The sequence below is a fragment of the Triturus cristatus genome, chromosome 1_1 (assembly GCF_964204655.1).
Source record: "Triturus cristatus chromosome 1_1, aTriCri1.1, whole genome shotgun sequence".
In the NCBI taxonomy this organism is placed as follows: domain Eukaryota; kingdom Metazoa; phylum Chordata; class Amphibia; order Caudata; family Salamandridae; genus Triturus; species Triturus cristatus.
In genome coordinates, this window is record NC_140579.1 from 69,438,151 (window position 1) to 69,458,625 (window position 20,475).

The 20,475-nt window shown below is 44.6% G+C and overlaps 1 protein-coding gene across 1 annotated transcript in view; it reads left to right on the forward strand.

Annotated features, from left to right (window-relative positions):
• The window catches only part of LOC146869442 (E3 ubiquitin-protein ligase TRIM39-like), a 109,378-nt gene that overhangs the window by 48,659 nt on the left and 40,244 nt on the right, over positions 1-20,475 (forward strand). The window contains exon 3 of the mRNA XM_085599847.1: positions 5,291-5,343. Coding sequence (XP_085455973.1) covers positions 5,291-5,343 — 53 coding nt within the window. The remainder of the gene's footprint in view (positions 1-5,290; positions 5,344-20,475) is intronic.

Sequence of the window (20,475 nt, forward strand, 5' to 3'; positions counted from 1 at the left end):
TCCACCATAGGGTAAATGAACAGCTAGATCCTATGGATGCCGGAGCCAAAGATGAAAAGAAGAATCCTAAGAAGTAACAGTGCCTAGAGGTTACAGCGTATAGTGACATGACTTCTCCTCTCGGCAGAGGTAGTATGGGGCACTAATCATCTACTGAGGCCGACTAGCGCTCCAAGTCCAGTCTACTGACATCCCTTACAGATCTGAGCCATTCTGATACCTTTGGTAGGTCGGGAGTAATCGATGTCTTACAGATTTCCATTCTTGCTAGCGATATCAGAAAAAATATCAGTGAGGCCTGATCCGAGTTTAACTCGTCCCAATACGGGCACAAGTCCATCCCAAATCGGATCAGGCAGGGGCTTACCTTAACTTCGCAGCCAATAATTTCTTGAAACACCTGACTTACATACCCCCAGAAGAAGGCAAATAACGGGCAGTCCACGAACATGCGTATATCATCCGCCTCTGTGTCACCGCACTTCTAATGTTTTAATGGTTCCAATGTGATCTTAGCCAACTTCGTTGGTGACCAATAGGGTCTATGGAGAGGGAACAAATTATTATTTTTAAGTGGTGCTGGTTTGATCAGAGTGTATAACAGATTTAAAGATACTCGCTATAATTGCTCTTTAGCTAGCGCCAGAAGATCCTTTTCCCAGTGCAGGTATGGAACTCCCATTTTCTCATCTGTTGCGGAAATGAATACCCAAAACCACTGGGAAAACCCTTTTTTAGGTTGTTACTTAGCCCTCACCCACTTGAGAAAATACTCCTGTACCGAACCGCTCCCCTCTGACTACGTTTGGGATGACCACTAACAACAAAGCTGCAGGCATTTAAATTTTGAAAGCCCTGCTTCAAAAGTTTAGAGAGCGCTTGTCATGTCACTCCAGGTGGAAAGGTTGCCATGCTGGAGAGGGTAACTAAGTTTATCTTTAAGTCACTTGGGGGTTCCAGGAGAGCCCCAAATTGGTGCCAGGTCCGCATTGTAATCTATCCCGAGTACCTGTAACCTACCTTGTTTAAAAACTTTGGGTCCCCAAACTTAAACAAAAAACGTTTTCAGGCTTAAATGCTTCAACATAGCTCTACACAATTGACCCATGTGAGAATTATCTAGCTCTCCTGCCAAGAACCAGGAATTCTTGAACTGGAAAGAATAATAATAGGCTTGAAAACCCGGAAGAGCGAGCCCCCCTTGCTTCAGTCTCATCCTGACCTTTTTTCATGAGATCCTGGCTCCCCTGGATGCCCATATGAAGCTGCTGACCCTCCCTTGCTTCAGTCTCCTCCGGAGCTTCTTTCATGAGATCCTGGCTCCCCTGGATGCCCATATAAAGCTGCCGACACTCCCTTGCTTCAGTCTCCTCCGGAGCTCCTTTCATGAGATCCTGGCTCCCCTGGATGCCCATATAAAGATGCTGACCCTCCCTTGTTTCAGTCTCCGGAGCTTCTTTCATGATATCCTGGCTCCCCTGGATGCCCATATAAAGCTGCTGACCCTCCCTTGCTTCAGTCTCCTCCGGAGCTTCTTTCATGAGATCCTGGCTCCAAAATGCCCATATGAAGCTGCCGACCCTCCCTTGCTTCAGTCTCCTCCGGAGCTCCTTTCATGAGATCCTGGCTCCCCTGGATGCCCATATAAAGATGCTGACCCTCCCTTGTTTCAGTCTCCGGAGCTTCTTTCATGATATCCTGGCTCCCCTGGATGCCCATAGGAAGCTGCAGACCCTCCCTTGCATCAGTCTCCTCCGGAGCTTCTTTCATGAGATCCCGGCTCCCCTGGATGCCCATATGAAGCTGCCGATCCTCCCTTGCTTCAGTCTCCTCCTTTCATGAGATCCTGGCTCCCCTCGATGCCCATATAAAGCTTCTGACCCTCCCTTGCTTCAGTCTCCTCCGGGGCTTCTTTCATGAGATCCTGGCTCCCCTCGATGCCCATATGAAGCTGCCAACCCTCCCTTGCTTCAGTCTCCTCCTTCTTTCATGAGATCCTGGCTCCCGTGGATGCCCATATAAAGCTGCCGACACTCCCTTGCTTCGGTCTCCTCCTTCTTTCATGAGATCCCGGCTCCCCTGGATGCCCATATAAAGCTGCCGACACTCCCTTGCTTCGGTCTCCTCCTTCTTTCATGAGATCCTGGCTCCCCTGGATGCCCATATGAAGCTGCTGACCCTCCCTTGCTTCAGTCTCCTCCGGGGCTTCTTTCGTGAGATCCTGGCTCTCCTGGATGCCCATATAAAGCTGCCAACCCTCCCTTGCTTCAGTCTCCTCCTTCTTTCGTGCGATCCTGGCTCCCCTGGATGCTCATATAAAGCTGATGACCCTCCCTTGCAATATCTACAAAAGCTTTTTGAGGAAAGGAAGTGGTTTAGTGTTAAACAAGAAGATCACCCTCGGAAGAACCAGCTTCTTAATGGTGTTCACCCTCCATAGATACCGAGGGGCAGAATTTCCCTCCATCTTGTAAGGCGAGCATCTATATCACGGTGTTGCTTGAACATGAAATACCTTTGAAAAACCTTTGGCAACACAGGAACAGTTTGTTTAATTAAACATAGCGGCCGGGAGAACAGTTACAGGCACAGGGTCTGAGGAATGTCTCAAATTACAATCAATCTGTAGCGTTCTTATATACAATTCATTATAGGCAATAAAATGTTTCTGGATTTCCTTGTAGGGAGAGGAATGTAAATTGCTCCCTCTAGATTCATAAATTAATTTTAATTGATAATCCAGGTGGGCCTCGACCTTGCAAGGAACAAAATGCGGCCAGTGGCTAAAGTGTCCAGATGTCTGGCACGGGGAGCACGTGATCACTGCGTGTTCTGTGGTGTGATTTTCTCTATGTTCCCAATTTATGTAGCATCTGACTTTATGCTGTTTTTGGAGCGCGCGTACCCCCTCCAGCCATGCTCGCTTTATTGGGGCCAATCCCCCTTAACAATTGTAGTGTCTCTTCACTAATCTGTGGGATTCATCTCAGATTTATCGTCCATGCATTTGTCTGCTGGCTACGTGCCACCCCACCTGTGACCTGTCAATCAGTAACCTTGGGCCTAGGACTCAGTGCTTGCCGGACTACGTATTTGCAAGTCGAGGTTGATGCGGCGTTCAAATCGGGTGAATTTGTTAATAAGGACGTGATTTTGTTCACATAAATAAATGTATCATTTGTCATATCAGCATCGATTTTTTCCTAATTAACAATGGGATACCTTAGTTACGTTTACGTCCAATATTTCCTCCAAACTCTGAGTTACGATGATCCCAGGATTCCTAATCTGGTTTCTGGTTTGAAGCCCTACCTCCTCTTTAGCCCATGTCATAATCTCTGTCTTCCCCTTATTGATTAGATATCCTGACAGACTCCCAAAATCTCTGGCATGCATCTCAAGCTGTGGAACAGAGAGCTCTGGGTTCGATGCATACAGAACTATGTCATCAGTATGCAGTGCTAGTCTGGTTGGTAACCCTGCAGCTTCAAAGGGAAGAATGGTCTAACCCTGCCGAATCATCTGGGAAAAGGGCTCAATATATACACGGAACAGAATTGGCGACACAGGACACCGCTGCCTAGTTCCCCTGGATATCTGAAACGAAGCTGTAAGTTCGCCATCCAAAATCTTAGTTTCCGGCACCTTATATAGCATTTGCACAACTTCAGTAACATTGCTGCTGAAACCATAATCCTGCAATACCTCCCAAAGATAGACCCAATTAACCCTATCAAATACTTTAGCAGCATCAATTCTTGCGATTGTCAACAGGAGATTAGAGGCCTCGGCCATATCATTGGCACCGATGTCATTGGGTTAATTCATACAGCTTCCTTCCAGGCACAAACCCCTTATGATCGAAATGGATCAACTTTTGAAGGACATCTGACAACCTCTTAGCCAAGATTCCTGTAATCATTTTGTAATCACAGTTCAACTAAGATATAGGTCTGTAGGAAACCACTAACCTAGCATCTTTACCCGGCTTAAGGATCATAACTACAGTTGCCTCATTTTAGGAAGGTGGAATTTAACAGCCTTCCAGAGAGATCTCATTAAAATAAGATACCCAGAAAGAGACCAAAGAGTTTTACAATTTTTATAGTGTTCAGATGGGATCCAGTCTGGGCCTGCTGCTTTCCCTTTACTGAGCCTCTGAACCTGTTCCCTTATCTCTCCCTCTGTGATCCCCTCTGGGCCTTCTGCTGTCCCTTTACTGAGCCTCCTAACCTGTTACCTTATCTCTCCCTCTGTGATCCCGCCTGGACATGCGGCTTTCCCTTTATGGTGCCTCCTAACCTGTTCCCTTATCTCTCCCTCTGTGATCCCGTCTGGGCCTGCTGCTGTCCCTTTACTGAGCCTCCTAACCTGTTCCCTTATCTCTCCCTCTGTGATCCCGTCTGGGCCTGCTGCATTCCCTTTACTGAGCCTCCTAACCTGTTCCCTTATCTCTCCCTCTGTGATCCCCTCTGGCTCTGCTGCTTTCCCTTTACTGAGCCTCCTAACCTGTTCCCTTATCTCTCCCTCTGTGATCCCGTCTGGGCCTGCTGCTTTCCCGTGACTGAGCCTCCTAACCTGTTCCCTTATCTCTCCCTCTGTGATCCCGTCTGGGCCTGCTGCTTTCCCTTTACTGAACTTTCTAACCTGTTCCCTTGTCTCTCCCACTGTGATCCTTCCCCTACAGCCTATAATCTGCTGTTACGTACGACGTGGGAGTTTTTGTTTTGCAACCAGTTTTTCATTACTAAGCGGTCTGGGTTCATATCTTCCTTATATATCCCACTAAGGCTTTTCAATATCTTAGTTGTAGAGAATGGTGACAAGGTTTACACTGGCAGGGGTTGGATGTGACAATGTTGTGTTGTGGGCGCTGTCAGGAATCCACGTGGACCTCAGGTAGGAAGGTATTTATTAAGTGTATACACGAGACCCCACCAGGAGCAGATGTAACCTGTTAGTCAGCCCCCCCCCCCCCTCACTCAGCCAACGGCCGCTCCTAGAAAACCCACAACGAGGCACTCCATAGAATCATATAAAGCACACTTGTCTCACTGAGCCATCTGCCATAGAACACCCACAACCTGTCGTAAGATGTTAAAGGTACTTTTGGATATCGTTAGAGCTTTGACTGTTGTGTATGAACAGTAACTCACACTGAGCTCTAGTCCGCAGGCGCTGCTCCTAATACTGAATCTTATTTCAACTACAGGTCTTGTGTGATGTTCATGCTTTGTTCCTGTAGCTGTCATTGTTCTTTAATACAAAGATGATGTGTGTGTTATTACAGGTGTAATAATGTGAAGATTCAGTGCCCAGAGGTGGTGGTGAAGAGTTATAAAGGTAAATACCATTGTGATGATTAGCTCTGAATATTACTGTTTATGAATATGATATGGTATGGTATGGTGTGGTGTGGTATGGTGTGGTGTGTTGTGGTATGGTGTGGTGTGGTATGGTGTGGTGTGCTATGGTATGGTGTGGTGTGCTATGGTATGAATGAATGAATGAATGAAAGGGCATTTGTAAAGCGCATGGCTACCCGGGAGTGTCACAGCGCTAGGTGTGGTATGGTATGGTGTGGTGTGGTATGGTATGGTATGGTGTGGTGTGGTGTGCTATGGTATGGTGTGGTATGGTGTGATGTGCTATGGTATGGTGTGGTGTGGTATGGTATGGTGTGGTGTGGTATTTTAAGGTGTGGTGTGGTATGGTAAGGTGTGGTATGGTGTGCTATGGTATGGTGTGGCATGGTATGGTGTGGTGGGCTATGGTATGGTGTGGTATGGTATGGTGTGGTATGGTGTGGTGTGGTGTGGTATGGTGTGGTGTGGTATGGTGTGGTATGGTGTGGTGTGCTATGGTATGGTGTGGTGTGCTATGGTATGGTGTGGTATGGTATGGTGTTGTGTAGTATGGTATGGTGTGCTATGGTATGGTGTGGTGGGCTATGGTATGAATGAATGAATGAATGAATGAAAGGGCATTTGTAAAGCGCATGGCTACCCGGGAGTGTCACAGCGCTAGGTGTGGTATGGTATGGTGTGGTGTGGTATGGTATGGTGTGGTGTGGTGTGCTATGGTATGGTGTGGTATGGTGTGATGTGCTATGGTATGGTGTGGTGTGGTATGGTATGGTGTGGTGTGGTGTGGTATGGTAAGGTGTGGTGTGGTATGGTAAGGTGTGGTATGGTGTGCTATGGTATGGTGTGGTATGGTATGGTGTGGTGGGCTATGGTATGGTGTGGTATGGTATGGTGTGGTATGGTGTGGTGTGGTGTGGTATGGTGTGGTGTGGTGTGGTATGGTGTGGTGTGCTATGGTATGGTGTGGTGTGCTATGGTATGGTGTGGTATGGTATGGTGTTGTGTAGTATGGTATGGTGTGCTATGGTATGGTGTGGTGGGCTATGGTATGGTGTGGCGTGGTGTGGTATGGTGTGGTGGGCTATGGTATGGTGTGGCGTGTTATGGTATGGTGTGGTATGGTGTGGTGTGCTATGGTATGGTGTGGTGTGCTATGGTATGGTGTGGTATGGTGTGATGTGCTATGGTATGGTGTGGTGTGCTATGGTATGGTGTGGTATGCTATGATGTGGTGTGTTATAGTGAGGTGTGGTATGCTATGGTATGCTGTGGTGTAGTGTGGTGTGCTATGGTGTGGTGTGCTATGGAATGGCATGGTATGTATGGTATGTTATGGGATATTATGGTGGGATGGGATCAGATGGGATGGTGTGGACTCGTATGTTAATGGAATGTTATGATGGTATGGTGTTGTGCACTAAAGGGTGAGATCATGGTATAATATGGTATAGTGGTATGGGATAGTTTGGTATGGTGGTAATGGATTGAATGGGATGGCTATATGGTATGGTATGGTGTGATATGGTGTGGTGTGGTATGGTGTGCTATGGTATGGTGTGGTGTGGTATGGTGTGGTATGCTATGATGTGGTATGTTATGTTGTGGTGTGGAATGCTATGGTATGTTGTGGGGTAGTGTGGTGTGCTATGGTGTGGTGTTGTGTGGTGTGCTACGGAATGGTATGGTATGGTATGTATGGTATGTTATGGGATATTATGGTGGAATGGGATCAGATGGGATGGTGTGGACTGGTATGTTATGGAATGTTATGATGGTATGGTATAGTGTACTATAGGGTGAGATCATTGTATAATATGGTATAGTGGTATGGGATAGTTTGTTATGGTGGTAATGGATTGAATAGGATGGCGATATGGTATGGTGTGGTCTGGTATGGTATTGTATGGCATTTAATGGTAACGTGCACTCACGTCAGGGTACAGTTACTTGATTTGTGTCTCTAAACTTTGTCTGTTCCAGATTTTTCTAGATTTCTACTTATCTCCATTCTGTATACGTGCTGCCGCATTTCCTTTGTTTAAATCATTCTTCCCCTTGGACATTCATGATAAGTTTATTGGAAATTCAGATGCGATAATTTCACACCTCACATTAATGATACTGCTAAGCTCGACAACTGCGAGCAACTCAGTTACTGCAGTATTCTGGGACTAGTGAATGGGAAATTACCTCGGAATTTGGTATTTACCACATAACATTCTATTTCCCAGAGTTTTAGCACCAACAGGGACCTAGAGCATGCATCTACACAGACCCAAGGCATGCATCTAAACTGACCTGGCACATGCACCCAGTCTAACCTAGAGCATGCATCTACACGGTCCCAATGCATGCATCTAAACTGACCTGGCACATGCACCCACACTAACCTAGCGCAAGCATCTACACGGACCCAACGCATGCAACTACACTGACCTAGTGCATGCATCTACACGGACCCAACGCATGCATGTAAACTGACCTAGCACATGCACTTACACTAACACTAACCTAGCGCAAGCATCTACACGGACCCAACGCATGCACCTACACTGACCTAGCGCATGCACCTACACTGACCTAGTGCATGCACCTACACTGACCTAGCTCATAAACCAACACTGACCTAGCTCATGAACCTACTCTGACCTTGCTTGTGACCCTACACTGACTTAGCACATGCATCTACACTGGCCTAGCACATGCACCTACACTGACCTAGTGCATGCAGCTACACTGACCTATTGCATGCACCTACACTGACCTAGGGCGTGCATCTACACTGGCCTAGCGCATGCACCTACACTGACCTAGCGCATGCATCTACACTGGCCTAGCGCATGCACCTACACTGACCTAGTGCATGCAGCTACACTCACCTAGCGCATGCACCTACACTGACCTAGGGCGTGCATCTACACTGGCCTAGCGCATGCACCTACACTGACCTAGTGCATGGGAAGGGTTGGTGGAGTGGTGCACTGCTTATTGTTACGAAGATGATGGTCAATGAATCAATAAGTCTTGTTAAGTGATAAGTCTTCCCTTCAATTTTCTGCATAGCAGTTGGCACTTCTCAACGGCAAGTGCTGGAGTTTGTCTTTGTGCACGCTTAATCTACTTATTGAATCACACTAAGGGAACTATACAGGTCAGTGCGGTCTCTGTGTCCGCCGTTGTCTGGAACTACAAATACTGACCTAGTGCATATAGCTACATTCACCTAGCGCATGCACCTACACTGACCTAGGGCATGCATCTACACTGACCTAGCGCATGCACCTACACTGACCTAGTGCATGTAGCTACACTCACCTAGCGCATGCACCTACACTGACCTAGGGCATGCATCTACACTGGCCTAGCGCATGCACCTACACTGACTTAGGGCATGCATCTACACTGGCCTAGATCATGCACCTACACTGACCTAGTGCATGCACTGACACTGACCTAACACATACGTCTACACTGGCCTAGCGCATGCACCTACACTGACCTATTGCACGCACACAATTCATGAGATCTTCCCTCACAGTCCACACTCAAACCCTGCACTTGCAGTTAGGCCCGTCGCATCACGCACATATGCTCTCATGCCATGCACGCACACACACAACACCAAACAACAGTAGAGTACTGCTGCACTGATTTCTGCAGATAAATCCTTAATACTATTTGTTGTTTTCCTGCTACAATTTCTGTAATTTCAGCCAAAGTGGAATGTGTCCCCAGCAATATCTGGTTGAGTGGAACCGCATGTGGTAATACTGCATGTGGCTATGCTGCACGTGGCTATACTGCATGTGGTAATCCTGCTTGTGGTAATACTGCATGTGGTTATGCTGCACATGGCAATCATGCACGTGGGAATACTGTATGTGGTAATACTGCATGTGGCTATGCTGCATGTGGTTATGTTGGATGTGGCTATACTGGATGTGCAGAACATCAATGGGGGGGAGGGAAAAGAAGCAGTGGTCTATTCAGCTTCCAATGGTTAGTACAAAAATCAATAATGAGGGGGGGAATAGACCACTTGTCCTGTGTACCAGGGTCTCATTTAACGTGGATGGTTGTCGTTAAAAAACCCTCATATACGTACACAAGTCTCGGGCGGTATATGTTGGTTCTCCGCCTTCGTGTGTCGTAATAGCATTATCATTGGTTTTTTTTTGTCCAAATGCTTGCCTCCCCATGGAGGAAGACCAACTGGTTCTACAGTAGTGGTCAGAGAGATAAAAAGAGGGTGTGCTCGTGCTCAGTGAAAAAGTGATTCTGGTAATAAAAACCCCGTTGTCAAAACTCTTTTTCCTTTATTCTTGAGATATTTGACTTGGGAAATTAAAAACGTGAACGTGCATGTGGAGACCTAGTTATTGGTCTAATGCACTGGTTATAGTCTCTAGGAGGTCTGGTCTACATGTTTCAGCCTCGTGCAGAGTCTAGAGGCTTTCGTCAGGACCAAGGTAGATTAAGGGGAGCTATGCTGGGCTCACCTTGTGAATACTGGGGGCGGTTATAGTGTACTCACCACCCTTGATGTAAGGAGTCAGATCTCTTAGTATCTGTTCCTGTGAAAAAAGAAATAGTGTGTATTATCACATCCTAACAACACATTAATTGCTAGTGTTCTCTCTTTGGTAATGCTAAAACGGATATTCTTAACAAACAGTCTCAGTGTACTGTATTAATTGCGCTTCACTGGCGCTTTGCCATACACAGACTAGGTGAAAGAAAGAATTTACGGTCGAGTTAAAAACAGACGTTAAGTAAACATCACATCGCTTTTCCTTGATTGTTTTCGTTATATAGACTATTAACAGTATGTGTTTTCTCCGTTCATTACTAATCTAGAAATGGTAAAAAGGTAAAGAGATTGGCTATTGCTGTCTGAACAGACGCGAAGTCTCTATCTGGACTAATGGGAGTAGTTCTCGGTAAAAGGAGATTACCTTGTTTTAGATTTGGACATCTTTCTTCAGGATGTTAGTCAGGTGGTAGAAAACCTCTTGCTGTTGGAGAGGGGGAAAGAGTTAGTTTTCTTACTCACTGTTTGGCGCTATTTTTAGGAGACGGCTTCCGCGTCGCTTACCGGTTCCTCCGGCAGACCCACTTGTTCTGACTCTGACGTTATCCTGGGATAACGTGCATTCCGGTGGACTCGCGTTAAATAGGCCGTCGTTACGAAAATCAAAGAGGGACTTCTCGGTTTGGTTGGCATTAGGTTGTTTGAAACTGGTTGGCAATGTAGTATATGGTTGTCAACATAACACGCACAACGCTAGGAATGATTTTTAAAGAAAGGAGAAGTCAAATTTGGTTTCAAGTGTGTGGTATTGCATTGAAGGTACATGTGTTGGGCCGTTGTTGACATCAGGATTTTTATCGGGATGACAGGAGATTAAAGGATCATTTTGGTGGGTACTTCTGGTTGGCGATGTTACGTACAGCAAAACGGGGGGTGTGCCCATATTATGTTGATGATATTTATCACCTTTAGATTCATAATGATTGCAAGAAGGGCCTTCTTGATGTTACGTGTTTCCCTCTCATGAATCTTACGGGTCTTCATGTAATCAGAGGAGATAGTTGTCATCATTTACAGAGAGTGGACCAGGGTATGGAATCGTTCAGTCCCTCTTTATCTGTCTTCAGGCGATGGACCCAGCGTTGTTCCTTTTCGAAAAGTATTTGTTCAACATTGTGGTTTTTGAAAGCTAAGGTCTCCAAGATTACCCAATTCAAATCTTCAGGGGTGTGGTTAGTGTCAATAAAGTGCTTACTCATTTTTGTTGTTGCCCTTTTGCATGAGATGTTGCTGCGATGTTCAATGATCCGTTGTTTTGCTTTTCGGCAAGTCATTCCTATGTATCTCAGGTTACAAGGACAGACAATCATGTATACCACATGTGTGGTGTTGCAGTTTGTGTGATTACGTAATTCCCATTTGAGGTTGGGAAGAAGTTGCAGAGTTTTTGTCATTTTAGTTAACTTGCAGACTGAGCAGGAGCCACACGGGTAGTGACCTACTACCGGACTTAAGTTCCAAGCTGTTGCTAAAGTTACTCTTGTGGTCGTAGTCCTTGGTCTCGTGTGGACCAGAATGTCTTTAATGTTTTTGGTTCTCTTGTTGGCAAATCTTGGTTTTGGCCATTTCAGTGTGTTCGAGGTTAGAATTCTCCAGTTCTTATTAATGATTTTCTTGACTGTGTTAGATTCAGTGTTGTATGTTGTTACACATGTCATTAAATCTTCGGGTTCTTCTCGTTGTACAGTGGATAATAGATTCTCTCTGGGTTGATTGCGAGCTCTCTTTTGACATTTCCTTATCGTTTTGATGGGGTAATCTCTTTTGGTGAGTCGATGTTCTAAATCTTTTGCTTGCTGTCTATAATCCTCCAAATTACTGCAGTTTCGTTTCAAGCGGAGGAACTGACTGTAGGGGAGATTGTCTCTTAAAGGTCGAGGATGGAAACTCTTATAAGAGAGAATGCTGTTTCTGGCCGTTGGTTTATAGAAAGTCCTGGTGTGTAGTGACTCGTTCATGGAAAAGATAGTTACATCAAGGAAGTCCAGTTGATGTTTATCTGCTGTTAGTGTAAACTTGAGGCAGTCATCCCTCATATTGATCCAAGTCAGGAAGTTTTTTAAAGCTTCTTGGCTGTCTTCCCATATCATAAACACGTCGTCTATGTACCGTCGCCAAAACCTGATTTTTTCGTAGAAGGGGTTGTTGGGGGTTTGTACGTGTTCATGCTCAAAGTTGCTCACATACAGTCCTGCTACACTCGGAGCAAATGTACTGCCCATTGAAGTTCCGTGGCATTGTCCAAATAGGGTCCCTTCGAATTCAAAGTAATTCTCTGTGAGGGCTAATCTGCAGCATTCCAACACGAAATGTCTGGGTGTTCTATAGGTCCAATCACAAGAGAATAGGATGTTTTCTAGAGTATTAAGAGTCTTCTCTTGAGGTAAACTGGTGTAGAGACTCTCCACATCTAAACCTACTAGGAGCATGGTGTTTTCGTTGTAGGTCTGGCCTTCCAGTAGGTTCAGGAGATCACGGGTGTCCTTCAGATATGTCGGGGTCTTTTGTACCAGTGGTTTTAGGAATTGGTCAGCAAACTGGGAGAGTGGTTCTAATACTGACCCAATTCCCGACACTATTGGGCGTCCTGGTGGTGGAGTTTTGTTCTTATGAATCTTTGGTAAAGAGTAGAAATAAGGGACTCTCGGTGTTTTGGTTTTTAGAAAATCCGCCTCCAGTTTCGAAATCCATTGGTTGATTTCGGCTTCGTCAACCATCAGCTCGACGGTCCTTTGTAATCTTTTGGTAGGGTCAGTCGTCAGTTTGGTGTAAAATCTTCTGTCAGAAAGAAGGTCAGTGCATTGTTGGTTGTAGCCTTGGTTAGTTAGTAGGACAATGGCTCCTCCTTTATCCGCTGGTTTTATAATCAAGTTGTCCTTTTTGCTTAATTCATCCAGCGCTCTTTGTTCCTTTCTTGATAGGTTCACGTATGGTTTTCTGCTGTTGGTACTTAGATTGTCTACTTCTTGCATGATCGCTTGTCCGAACGCTTGGATTTCAACTGGTACAAGATGTGCGGGTGGATTGAATGTAGATTTGGGCCTAAGATTTGTGTCGCTTTCTTTGGGTTGTGTTTCTTTGTCTTTAAAGAATGTCTTGAGTTTAATTTTCCTGCAGAATTCTGCTAGTTCACATTTCAACTTGAAGATGTCGAGCGGTGGAGTTGGGACGAAGCCCAAACCCTTGTTGAGGACAATTTCTTGGTCGTTGGTAAGTATGGTTTCCGTAAGATTGACTACCAGCGACTCGTCGAACTGGTTCCTGGTTGTTCCTTGGTCATGCTTCGGGTATGTATTTGTCCCTCTTGCTCGTTCCAAGTAACTCCTTTTCTTCTTGCCCTCTGGCGTCCCGGGCCCCTCCCTAAAAAAGGGGAGGGTGATGGTTGTGCATTCATCATTTGGCCCATTTGTGGAGGACCTTGGAAGTAAGGATTCATCCATCCTTGGTAGTTGGGCATATAGGGTTGAAAGAAAGGAGGTTGTTGCTCGTAGTATCTCGGCATCTGCCAGTTGTTCCCTCTTTGGCGTCGGTTTCTCCTATTTTGACCCCTGCCTCTTCTTGTAGTCGTGCCTTCATCACCACTCCAATCCGAGTTGTTGTTGGAACTCCCTGCTGAGGAATCGTCATCTTCTTTGTAGTCTGGAGTGACGTAATCTTCCCTTGAGTAGGGGTGCATCTTTTCCATTGAAAACCTTTTGAGGTCTTTGTTCAATTTCTGGATTTTGTTTTGAGTGATGTACTCCTTCGTCTCGTTCATTTCTTTATTTATCTCCTCGAGTTTTTTCTTAAAGACGGAGATCTGTACCATAGTTTTTAGTTTGGCTTCGCTGGTTTGTATGCTTATTGTTAATGTTTCAACCAAACGTGTTGCTGTTTTAATTATTAGGACTAAATAGTCTCGTGTACACTTCCATGAAATGGAAGACCAGTCTTTGCGGAAGAGTACATCCTTTAAAAAGATACGGGGGGCATTCTGTACCCATAGGCCTTTGGGTGCTGAGTTGGCGCGTAAATTCTCCTTCATGATAATGCCATGAATTGCTGTTCTGACTAGTTCTTTCTTTGTCTCCGTGAGTTCATCCCACTCATTTGTTTGTGTTAATGTTTGTGCCAAATCTCTGTCTTGTAATAAAGAGGATTCTGACAATATGGCGTTTACTTCCTCCTCCGTATAGCTCAATCCTTGCATCTCAGCCATTTTCACTTCTGTGAGTGGATTTAATGCCCGTATTTCACCCACTTTTTTGGGTATGAGAGGGGCTTAAGGGAGACCGTTCTCCCTGAATTAGAATTGTATTTCCCACAGCTGTGCGCTGCTTATAACTACAGAACATCAATGGGGGGGAGGGAAAAGAAGCAGTGGTCTATTCAGTATGGTGTGGTGTGCTATGGTATGGTGTGGTGTGCTATGGTATGGTGTGGTATGGTATGGTGTTGTGTATTATGGTATGGTGTGCTATGGTATGGTGTGGTGGGCTATGGTATGAATGAATGAATGAATGAATGAAAGGGCATTTGTAAAGCGCATGGCTACCCGGGAGTGTCACAGCGCTAGGTGTGGTATGGTATGGTGTGGTGTGGTATGGTATGGTATGGTACCACACCACACCATACCACACCATTCTCTCTGGGTTGATTGCGAGCTCTCTTTTGACATTTCCTTATCGTTTTGATGGGGTAATCTCTTTTGGTGAGTCGATGTTCTAAATCTCTTGCTTGCTGTCTATAATCCTCCAAATTACTGCAGTTTCGTTTCAAGCGGAGGAACTGACTGTAGGGGAGATTGTCTCTTAAAGGTCGAGGATGGAAACTCTTATAAGAGAGAATACTGTTTCTGGCCGTTGGTTTATAGAAAGTCCTGGTGTGTAGTGACTCGTTCATGGAAAAGATAGTTACGATAAGGAAATGTCAAAAGAGAGCTCGCAATCAACCCAGAGAGAATCTATTATCCACTGTACAACGAGAAGAACCCGAAGATTTAATGACATGTGTAACAACATACAACACTGAATCTAACACAGTCAAGAAAATCATTAATAAGAACTGGAGAATTCTAACCTCGAACACACTGAAATGGCCAAAACCAAGATTTGCCAACAAGAGAACCAAAAACATTAAAGACATTCTGGTCCACACGAGACCAAGGACTACGACCACAAGAGTAACTTTAGCAACAGCTTGGAACTTAAGTCCGGTAGTAGGTCACTACCCGTGTGGCTCCTGCTCAGTCTGCAAGTTAACTAAAATGACAAAAACTCTGCAACTTCTTCCCAACCTCAAATGGGAATTACGTAATCACACAAACTGCAACACCACACATGTGGTATACATGATTGTCTGTCCTTGTAACCTGAGATACATAGGAATGACTTGCCGAAAAGCAAAACAACGGATCATTGAACATCGCAGCAACATCTCATGCAAAAGGGCAACAACAAAAATGAGTAAGCACTTTATTGACACTAACCACACCCCTGAAGATTTGAATTGGGTAATCTTGGAGACCTTAGCTTTCAAAAACCACAATGTTGAACAAATACTTTTCGAAAAGGAACAACGCTGGGTCCATCGCCTGAAGACAGATAAAGAGGGACTGAACGATTCCATACCCTGGTCCACTCTCTGTAAATGATGACAACTATCTCCTCTGATTACATGAAGACCCGTAAGATTCATGAGAGGGAAACACGTAACATCAAGAAGGCCCTTCTTGCAATCATTATGAATCTAAAGGTGATAAATATCATCAACATAATATGGGCACACCCCCCGTTTTGCTGTACGTAACATCGCCAACCAGAAGTACCCACCGAAATGATCCTTTAATCTCCTGTCATCCCGATAAAAATCCTGATGTCAACAACGGCCCAACACATGTACCTTCAATGCAATACCACACACTTGAAACCAAATTTGACTTCTCCTTTCTTTAAAAATCATTCCTAGCGTTGTGCGTGTTATGTTGACAACCATATACTACATTGCCAACCAGTTTCAAACAACCTAATGCCAACCAAACCGAGAAGTCCCTCTTTGATTTTCGTAACGACGGCCTATTTAACGCGAGTCCACCGGAATGCACGTTATCCCAGGATAACGTCAGAGTCAGAACAAGTGGGTCTGCCGGAGGAACCGGTAAGCGACGCGGAAGCCGTCTCCTAAAAATAGCGCCAAACAGTGAGTAAGAAAACTAACTCTTTCCCCCTCTCCAACAGCAAGAGGTTTTCTACCACCTGACTAACATCCTGAAGAAAGATGTCCAAATCTAAAACAAAGTAATCTCCTTTTACCGAGAACTACTCCCATTAGTCCAGATAGAGACTTCGCGTCTGTTCAGACAGCAATAGCCAATCTCTTTACCTTTTTACCATTTCTAGATTAGTAATGAACGGAGAAAACACATACTGTTAATAGTCTATATAACGAAAACAATCAAGGAAAAGCGATGTGATGTTTACTTAACCTCTGTTTTTAACTCGACCGTAAATTCTTTCTTTCACCTAGTCTGTGTATGGCAAAGCGCCAGTGAAGCGCAATTAATACAGTACACTGAGACTGTTTGTTAAGAATATCCGTTTTAGCATTACCAAAGAGAGAACACTAGCAATTAATGTGTTGTTAGGATGTGATAATACACACTATTTCTTTTTTCACAGGAACAGATACTAAGAGATCTGACTCCTTACATCAAGGGTGGTGAGTACACTATAACCGCCCCCAGTATTCACAAGGTGAGCCCAGCATAGCTCCCCTTAATCTACCTTGGTCCTGACGAAAGCCTCTAGACTCTGCACGAGGCTGAAACATGTAGACCAGACCTCCTAGAGACTATAACCAGTGCATTAGACCAATAACTAGGTCTCCACATGCACGTTCACGTTTTTAATTTCCCAAGTCAAATATCTCAAGAATAAAGGAAAAAGAGTTTTGACAACGGGGTTTTTATTACCAGAATCACTTTTTCACTGAGCACGAGCACACCCTCTTTTTATCTCTCTGACCACTACTGTAGAACCAGTTGGTCTTCCTCCATGGGGAGGCAAGCATTTGGACAAAAAAAAACCAATGATAATGCTATTACGACACACGAAGGCGGAGAACCAACATATACCGCCCGAGACTTGTGTACGTATATGAGGGTTTTTTAACGACAACCATCCACGTTAAATGAGACCCTGGTACACAGGACAAGTGGTCTATTCCCCCCCTCATTATTGATTTTTGTACTAACCATTGGAAGCTGAATAGACCACTGCTTCTTTTCCCTCCCCCCCATTGATGTTCTGTAGTTATAAGCAGCGCACAGCTGTGGGAAATACAATTCTAATTCAGGGAGAACGGTCTCCCTTAAGCCCCTCTCATACCCAAAAAAGTGGGTGAAATACGGGCATTAAATCCACTCACAGAAGTAAAAATGGCTGAGATGCAAGGATTGAGCTATACGGAGGAGGAAGTAAACGCCATATTGTCAGAATCCTCTTTATTACAAGACAGAGATTTGGCACAAACATTAACACAAACAAATGAGTGGGATGAACTCACGGAGACAAAGAAAGAACTAGTCAGAACAGCAATTCATGGCATTATCATGAAGGAGTATTTACGCGCCAACTCAGCACCCAAAGGCCTATGGGTACAGAATGCCCCCCGTATCTTTTTAAAGGATGTACTCTTCCGCAAAGACTGGTCTTCCATTTCATGGAAGTGTACCCGAGACTATTTAGTCCTAATAATTAAAACAGCAACACGTTTGGTTGAAACATTAACAATCAGCATACAAACCAGCGAAGCCAAACTAAAAACTATGGTACAGATCTCCGTCTTTAAGAAAAAACTCGAGGAGATAAATAAAGAAATGAACGAGACGAAGGAGTACATCACTCAAAACAAAATCCAGAAATTGAACAAAGACCTCAAAAGGTTTTCAATGGAAAAGATGCACCCCTACTCAAGGGAAGATTACGTCACTCCAGACTACAAAGAAGATGACGATTCCTCAGCAGGGAGTTCCAACAACAACTCGGATTGGAGTGGTGATGAAGGCACGACTACAAGAAGAGGCAGGGGTCAAAATAGGAGAAACCGACGCCAAAGAGGGAACAACTGGCAGATGCCGAGATACTACGAGCAACAACCTCCTTTCTTTCAACCCTATATGCCCAACTACCAAGGATGGATGAATCCTTACTTCCAAGGTCCTCCACAAATGGGCCAAATGATGAATGCACAACCATCACCCTCCCCTTTTTTAGGGAGGGGCCCGGGACGCCAGAGGGCAAGAAGAAAAGGAGTTACTTGGAACGAGCAAGAGGGACAAATACATACCCGAAGCATGACCAAGGAACAACCAGGAACCAGTTCGACGAGTCGCTGGTAGTCAATCTTACGGAAACCATACTTACCAACGACCAAGAAATTGTCCTCAACAAGGGTTTGGGCTTCGTCCCAACTCCACCGCTCGACATCTTCAAGTTGAAATGTGAACTAGCAGAATTCTGCAGGAAAATTAAACTCAAGACATTCTTTAAAGACAAAGAAACACAACCCAAAGAAAGCGACACAAATCTTAGGCCCAAATCTACATTCAATCCACCCGCACATCTTGTACCAGTTGAAATCCAAGCGTTCGGACAAGCGATCATGCAAGAAGTAGACAATCTAAGTACCAACAGCAGAAAACCATACGTGAACCTATCAAGAAAGGAACAAAGAGCGCTGGATGAATTAAGCAAAAAGGACAACTTGATTATAAAACCAGCGGATAAAGGAGGAGCCATTTGTCCTACTAACTAACCAAGGCTACAACCAACAATGCACTGACCTTCTTTCTGACAGAAGATTTTACACCAAACTGACGACTGACCCTACCAAAAGATTACAAAGGACCGTCGAGCTGATGGTTGACGAAGCCGAAATCAACCAATGGATTTCGAAACTGGAGGCGGATTTTCTAAAAACCAAAACACCGAGAGTCCCTTATTTCTACTCTTTACCAAAGATTCATAAGAACAAAACTCCACCACCAGGACGCCCAATAGTGTCGGGAATTGGGTCAGTATTAGAACCACTCTTCCAGTTTGCTGACCAATTCCTAAAACCACTGGTACAAAAGACCCCGACATATCTGAAGGACACCCGTGATCTCCTGAACCTACTGGAAGGCCAGACCTACAACGAAAACACCATGCTCCTAGTAGGTTTAGATGTGGAGAGTCTCTACACCAGTTTACCTCAAGAGAAGACTCTTAATACTCTAGAAAACATCCTATTCTCTTGTGATTGGACCTATAGAACACCCAGACATTTCGTGTTGGAATGCTGCAGATTAGCCCTCACAGAGAATTACTTTGAATTCGAAGGGACCCTATTTGGACAATGCCACGGAACTTCAATGGGCAGTACATTTGCTCCGAGTGTAGCAGGACTGTATGTGAGCAACTTTGAGCATGAACACGTACAAACCCCCAACAACCCCTTCTACGAAAAAATCAGGTTTTGGCGACGGTACATAGACGACGTGTTTATGATATGGGAAGACAGCCAAGAAGCTTTAAAAAACTTCCTGACTTGGATCAATATGAGGGATGACTGCCTCAAGTTTACACTAACAGCAGATAAACATCAACTGGACTTCCTTGATGTAACTATCTTTTCCATGAACGAGTCACTACACACCAGGACTTTCTATAAACCAACGGCCAGAAACAGCATTCTCTCTTATAAGAGTTTCCATCCTCGACCTTTAAGAGACAATCTCCCCTACAGTCAGTTCCTCCGCTTGAAACGAAACTGCAGTAATTTGGAGGATTATAGACAGCAAGCAAGAGATTTAGAACATCGACTCACCAAAAGAGATTACCCCATCAAAACGATAAGGAAATGTCAAAAGAGAGCTCGCAATCAACCCAGAGAGAATCTATTATCCACTGTACAACGAGAAGAACCCGAAGATTTAATGACATGTGTAACAACATACAACACTGAATCTAACACAGTCAAGAAAATCATTAATAAGAACTGGAGAATTCTAACCTCGAACACACTGAAATGGCCAAAACCAAGATTTGCCAACAAGAGAACCAAAAACATTAAAGACATTCTGGTCCACACGAGACCAAGGACTACGACCACAAGAGTAACTTTAGCAACAGCTTGGAACTTAAGTCCGGTAGTAGGTCACTACCCGTGTGGCTCCTGCTCAGTCTGCAAGTTAACTAAAATGACAAAAACTCTGCAACTTCTTCCCAACCTCAAATGGGAATTACGTAATCACACAAACTGCAACACCACACATGTGGTATACATGATTGTCTGTCCTTGTAACCTGAGATACATAGGAATGACTTGCCGAAAAGCAAAACAACGGATCATTGAACATCGCAGCAACATCTCATGCAAAAGGGCAACAACAAAAATGAGTAAGCACTTTATTGACACTAACCACACCCCTGAAGATTTGAATTGGGTAATCTTGGAGACCTTAGCTTTCAAAAACCACAATGTTGAACAAATACTTTT